At 55.5% G+C, this 7,050-nt stretch overlaps 1 protein-coding gene across 1 annotated transcript in view; it reads left to right on the forward strand.

Annotated features, from left to right (window-relative positions):
* Positions 1–427: 427 nt before the first annotated feature.
* Positions 428–7,050, forward strand: part of LOC108801487 (transmembrane protein 8A-like) — a gene marked incomplete at its 3' end in the record, with an annotated part of 11,329 nt that continues 4,706 nt past the window's right edge. The window contains exons 1-4 of the mRNA XM_018573369.1: positions 428–464; positions 2,201–2,390; positions 2,973–3,180; positions 5,875–6,008. Of these exons, the coding sequence (XP_018428871.1) occupies positions 428–464; positions 2,201–2,390; positions 2,973–3,180; positions 5,875–6,008 (569 nt within the window). The remainder of the gene's footprint in view (positions 465–2,200; positions 2,391–2,972; positions 3,181–5,874; positions 6,009–7,050) is intronic.

A 7,050-nucleotide genomic window follows, 5' to 3' on the forward strand; every position in this document is an offset into this window, starting at 1 on the left:
TCACATGACTCTGCCCCCCTCCCCCATGTCTGAGACACACTTGGAATTGGGGGGCCGCTGTCCATCGGTGTTATATATGATGACGGTATTGGGGGTATCACTGTCTCTGGGGTTCAGTGTTGGGGGTGAGACCCCCATTGTAATATTACTGTCCCGGGCTCCTGAGTCTGATGAGGGGGGATGGGTCATCCTCTGAGCCCCGGTGCACACAGTGGAGATCCGTGACCGCACGGCAATCGCCCACCGCCGCTGATCACGCCGGGCCGTGCCATCCTTTTCTTACGGCACCCCAGGCGGATCGCGCGGTCTCCTGCCGCCATTCCTCCCGTTTAATGGCGCACGATCGCGGCGAAAAAGGTCCATGCTGCTGTTTTCATCAGACGCCGCGCCGATCTAACCACATTGAAATCAATGGCAACCGCACACGATGGCACGTGATCGGCCAAGTCTGCACTGGCCCAAACGTGATGTCGATCCCTTGCCAGAACTTCCAGAACCTTCTAATCTGGACTCTGCTCCCCAATACTTATACAATTCATGAACTGGGGACCCCGGGACTTGGGAGAACCCCAAATGTGTGTGCAGCTGCCGATCCCAGACCACAGACACCCCAAAAACCACCGAGGACACTGAGCCTGGCGCCCACCTCACCCACCTTAATGGGAACATAGACTGGGGGTGACCCCTGAACTTGAGAGAACCCCAAATTTGTGTGTAGCTGCCGGTCTCAGACCACAGACACCCAACCAACCACCGAGGACACTGAGCCCGGCAACCACCTCACTCACCTCAATGGGAACATAGACTGGGGGTGTCATTGTAATGTTATACTCGGGGGGGGGGGGGATATTATTATAGACTGGGGGTATCATTGACAATATAAGTGAAGGGGAGACTTGGGGATCATGTCTCTGGAGACTCTTTTGATTGGCCACACTGCCCCCCTTTTTTCTATGATTGGTGGATGTGAGGACACAGGGGGGCCCCGTGTCTATGGCAGCCATTCCCAACCAGGGTTCCTTCAGAGGTGTCTAGAGGTTCCTTGGGTTGTGGTTGATGGACCTTTCTTCTGAGGAGGATCTCCCACCTCTGGTCACATGATTAAGTGCTATGCAGGCTCCTCCTCTGAGAATTATAGGGTGAATGGAGCTGGAATCAGACGTTGAGGGTATTGGGCCTTCCTGGGACTTGGTCATGTAGGAAGTCGAGATGAACACAAGGATGGAGATCAGAGCCACGTAGACCTCTCACCGGTCTGTCAGTCCACCCAGATCCCCGGGCCTTCCATGGGGGGTCATGTTCTGGGGGCAGATTTGATGATGATGGTGTTTGGGGAAGACTCTGCGTGCTCAGTAGACTGACATTGCTGGGCGTCTATAGAACCCGGGTGTGATGGGCACTGCAGTGTGGAGAAGATGGAGGAGCTTCCTGTGCCCTCCACATGGGGTTGATGGGCGGCAGTTTTGGTGGGTTTGGTACAGTGACGTAACAATCATCATAGCGACCCAGGCGGCCGCTACGGGGCCCGGGGCACAGTGGGGCCTGGGGCCCGGCCAGATGCCGTGAGGACCGTCTGGGTCGCTATGGGATCCTCTGCTGGTGGCTTTCACTGGCGGCTGAAGACGAACTCGCCGCTGTTCAGATCACTGACAGTAATCTGTGCGGCAGCGCGTTCCTCTCCACAGAGTCAATGAGAGCCAGCAGCGGCAGTGGGGGAGGAGGCAGGGCCCGTGGTCGGCAGCAGTGGAGGAGGCGGGGCCCATCAGCGACCATGGATGAAGAGGAGGCGGACAGGTAAGGAGTGCGACCAGCCCACCTGAGGGTGACCCTGCAGAGCCCACCATAGATAGTCTATGGTGGGCTCTGCAGGTTCACCCTCAGGTGGGATCTCGAGTGGGCTCTGCAAGGGGTATAACTAGAAATCACGGGGGGCCCCATATAAAATTTTGCTATGGGGCCCTGTGATTCCTAGTTACGCCACTGGTTTGGTAGAATCTATCGGTGGTTTTGGTGGGCTCTTTGGAAGTTTGGTGGTCCTTATAGCTGGGTGGGCTCTGCAGACATGTTGGAAGTCAGTCAGTAGAAATGTTGGGTGGCCTCTCGCTTAGGGAAGGTCCTCACCGGTCTCTCCATAGACGGGCCGGGGATCCTGGGTGACCGGTATGGTTGTGATTGGCTCTCTGCTCCTTTCTCATTACAGACGGTCTCTTCGTCACGGATTACTTCACCCGGACGCCTCGGAAGCTGAATCCGTTCCGCTCAGTGGGCAGCATTGAACTCTTCCACTTCCACATTCCAGAAGACACGGTGATCGCTGTGTGGAACCTCATTACATTCAAGGAGCAGGGAGGAACCTTCGGTGACAACTGTCCTGACCGCAGTGTCACAGTGTACGTCCTCGGGCTACGGGAGAGGAGAGATGGGGAAATGTACAAAGATGGGGGGGACACTTCTAGACACAGACAGTTGTATCACCATCCCTGTGCTGAGTTCCCGGGTCTCCACACATCCTGTGCCCATTATGAGGGGCTCCCATCATCCCTGTGCTGAGTTCCTGGGTCTCCACACTTCCTGTGCCCATTATGAGGGGCTCCCACCATCCCTGTGCTGAGTTCCTGGGTCTCCACACTTCCTGTGCCCATTATGAGGGGCGCCCACCATCCCTGTGCTGAGTTCCTGGGTCTCCACACTTCCTGTGCCCATTATGAGGGGCGCCCACCATCCCTGTGCTGAGTTCCTGGGTCTCCACACTTCCTGTGCCCATTATGAGGGGCGCCCACCATCCCTGTGCTGAGTTCCTGGGTCTCCACACTTCCTGTGCCCATTATGAGGGGCGCCCACCATCCCTGTGCTGAGTTCCCGGGCCTGTACACCCGCTGTGCCCATTATGAGGGGTCCCCACCATCCTTGGGAGCAAGAAAAACTGCCATATGGGCAGGAACTAACTTGGCCATGTTCTTCTCTCTCCGCAGATACTTCAGACCTGGTGCTCCTCCGGTTATTAACCCCTTGAATGCTCACTTTCCCCGAGACACAGCTGTGCCGGGCTCATTCACTCTGACCCTCACCTGGACTCTTCCAAACAGGACCACTGGAGTGTTTAATGTCACCAGTCCTCTCCCGGGAGACTGGTTCCTGGCTGCCCACCTACCGAAAGATGAGGGAAAGATCACAATTAAGGTGCGACTCCTCCCCTTCAAATGAATCCTGCTCTGAGAACCAACTGCCATCACCTCCATCCACTGCCACCTCCCTTCCCTATTGTATCTAGTGTCCCCACCTACCGTCACCTCCATCCACTGCCACCTCCCTTCCCTATTGTATCTAGTGTCCCCACCTACCGTCACCTCCATCCACTGCCACCTCCCTTCCCTATTGTATCTAGTGTCCCCACCTACCGTCACCTCCATCCACTGCCACCTCCCTTCCCTATTGTATCTAGTGTCCCCACCTACCGTCACCTCCATCCACTGCCACCTCCCTTCCCTATTGTATCTAGTGTCCCCACCTACCGTCACCTCCATCCACTGCCACCTCCCTTCCCTATTGTATCTAGTGTCCCCACCTACCGTCACCTCCATCCACTGCCACCTCCCTTCCCTATTGTATCTAGTGTCCCCACCTACCGTCACCTCCATCCACTGCCACCTCCCTTCCCTATTGTATCTAGTGTCCCCACCTACCGTCACCTCCATCCACTGCCACCTCCCTTCCCTATTGTATCTAGTGTCCCCACCTACCGTCACCTCCATCCACTGCCACCTCCCTTCCCTATTGTATCTAGTGTCCCCACCTACCGTCACCTCCATCCACTGCCACCTCCCTTCCCTATTGTATCTAGTGTCCCCACCTACCGTCACCTCCATCCACTGCCACCTCCCTTCCCTATTGTATCTAGTGTCCCCACCTACCGTCACCTCCATCCACTGCCACCTCCCTTCCCTATTGTATCTAGTGTCCCCACCTACCGTCACCTCCATCCACTGCCACCTCCCTTCCCTATTGTATCTAGTGTCCCCACCTACCGTCACCTCCATCCACTGCCACCTCCCTTCCCTATTGTATCTAGTGTCCCCACCTACCGTCACCTCCATCCACTGCCACCTCCCTTCCCTATTGTATCTAGTGTCCCCACCTACCGTCACCTCCATCCACTGCCACCTCCCTTCCCTATTGTATCTAGTGTCCCCACCTACCGTCACCTCCATCCACTGCCACCTCCCTTCCCTATTGTATCTAGTGTCCCCACCTACCGTCACCTCCATCCACTGCCACCTCCCTTCCCTATTGTATCTAGTGTCCCCACCTACCGTCACCTCCATCCACTGCCACCTCCCTTCCCTATTGTATCTAGTGTCCCCACCTACCGTCACCTCCATCCACTGCCACCTCCCTTCCCTATTGTATCTAGTGTCCCCACCTACCGTCACCTCCATCCACTGCCACCTCCCTTCCCTATTGTATCTAGTGTCCCCACCTACCGTCACCTCCATCCACTGCCACCTCCCTTCCCTATTGTATCTAGTGTCCCCACCTACCGTCACCTCCATCCACTGCCACCTCCCTTCCCTATTGTATCTAGTGTCCCCACCTACCGTCACCTCCATCCACTGCCACCTCCCTTCCCTATTGTATCTAGTGTCCCCACCTACCGTCACCTCCATCCACTGCCACCTCCCTTCCCTATTGTATCTAGTGTCCCCACCTACCGTCACCTCCATCCACTGCCACCTCCCTTCCCTATTGTATCTAGTGTCCCCACCTACCGTCACCTCCATCCACTGCCACCTCCCTTCCCTATTGTATCTAGTGTCCCCACCTACCGTCACCTCCATCCACTGCCACCTCCCTTCCCTATTGTATCTAGTGTCCCCACCTACCGTCACCTCCATCCACTGCCACCTCCCTTCCCTATTGTATCTAGTGTCCCCACCTACCGTCACCTCCATCCACTGCCACCTCCCTTCCCTATTGTATCTAGTGTCCCCACCTACCGTCACCTCCATCCACTGCCACCTCCCTTCCCTATTGTATCTAGTGTCCCCACCTACCGTCACCTCCATCCACTGCCACCTCCCTTCCCTATTGTATCTAGTGTCCCCACCTACCGTCACCTCCATCCACTGCCACCTCCCTTCCCTATTGTATCTAGTGTCCCCACCTACCGTCACCTCCATCCACTGCCACCTCCCTTCCCTATTGTATCTAGTGTCCCCACCTACCGTCACCTCCATCCACTGCCACCTCCCTTCCCTATTGTATCTAGTGTCCCCACCTACCGTCACCTCCATCCACTGCCACCTCCCTTCCCTATTGTATCTAGTGTCCCCACCTACCGTCACCTCCATCCACTGCCACCTCCCTTCCCTATTGTATCTAGTGTCCCCACCTACCGTCACCTCCATCCACTGCCACCTCCCTTCCCTATTGTATCTAGTGTCCCCACCTACCGTCACCTCCATCCACTGCCACCTCCCTTCCCTATTGTATCTAGTGTCCCCACCTACCGTCACCTCCATCCACTGCCACCTCCCTTCCCTATTGTATCTAGTGTACCCACCTACCGTCACCTCCATCCACTGCCACCTCCCTTCCATATTGTATCTAGTGTTCCCACCTACCATCACCTCCATCCACTGCCACCTCCCTTCCCTATTGTATCTAGTGTACCCACCTACCATCACCTCCATCCACCGTCACCTCCCTTCCCTATTGTATCTAGTGTACCCACCTAACATCACCTCCATCCACTGCCACCTCCCTTCCCTATTGTATCTAGTGTACCCACCTACCACCTCCCTTCCCTATTGTATCTAGTCATACTGTCTGGTGTCACTTTATATTATCATCGTCGTCGTCTTGCTGTGTTTTCAGGGTCTACACGATGAGTGCCAGTACCTCTTCCAGCCCCAGCTCATCGTGCAGAGGGCCGTTGGCGTGCCGGTCCTGTACCCCGGATACGTCACGGAGCAGATGCTTCCTCCGCACAACCGCTCTGCACTCTACAAGTGAGTCGCCTCCTCTGTCCCCGAATCCGAAGTTCTGTGGAGGAGCCATTTGTTGTTTCTAGAGTCAAGCTCGCCCATGTCAGCCCATTCCCATTGTTCCTTGCATGTGACGGAAGGGTCGACTGACCAATGAAGTTCAGGAGGTGGGGGGGAGGAGCCATGTAGATTTGCTCATATCTCCCCCCCCCTTCTGTGAGTCTGCTGATTTCTCTGACATTTTCATGGAGGGGGAACTCCGCTTGCCTACATTTTCACAATAGGCTCAGTTTGAAGTGCCCGGGTACTTACCTCTGCTCCGTCTCGGCCTATGACAGTCACAGGCCACGGTACAAATTCAGTTCTTTCCCTTCCCCACTCTGTGCACAACTCAAAGGAAGCTTCGGCTGGATTTGGGCTTTTTTGGGGTATTCAGACCTTTGACGTAGTAGAATAACAGATCCAAGGGTTGTGTGCACAGAAATACCACCATCACATATAACTACCCCCTCTAATAGCCCCATGGCATACACTATATTACCAAAAGTATCGGGACGCCTTTACATGCACATTAACTTTAACGACATCCCAGTCTTAGTCCGTAGGGTTCAGTATTGGGTTGGCTCCGCCCTCTGATGGCCCCCCAGTCTTAGTCCGTAGGGTTCAGTATTGGGTTGGCTCCGCCCTTTGCCGCTATAACAGCTCCGCCTCTTCTGGGTCTATGTGTGTCTATGGGAATGTTGGACCATTTGTGAGGTCAGGTACTGATGTTGGGGGAGGGGCTCGCAGTCTCCGCCTCTAATTCATCCCAAAGGTGTTCTATGGGGTTGAGGTCAGGACTCTGTGCGACCAGTCACGCCCCCCCCCCTCCCCCATCTATGTCTTTATGGACCTTGCTCTGTGCACTGGTGCGCAGTCATGTTGGAACAGGAAGGGGCCGTCCCCAAACTCCTCCCACAAAGTTTGGTGCATGAAATTGTCCAAAATGTCTTGGTGTGCTGATGCCTTAAGAGTTCCCTTCACTGGAACTAAAGGGCGGAGCCCAACCCCTGAGGAGCAACCCCCC

The sequence above is a fragment of the Nanorana parkeri genome, unplaced genomic scaffold (genome assembly GCF_000935625.1).
Source record: "Nanorana parkeri isolate BGI_ZX_2015 unplaced genomic scaffold, ASM93562v1 scaffold2350, whole genome shotgun sequence".
NCBI lineage: Eukaryota > Metazoa > Chordata > Amphibia > Anura > Dicroglossidae > Nanorana > Nanorana parkeri.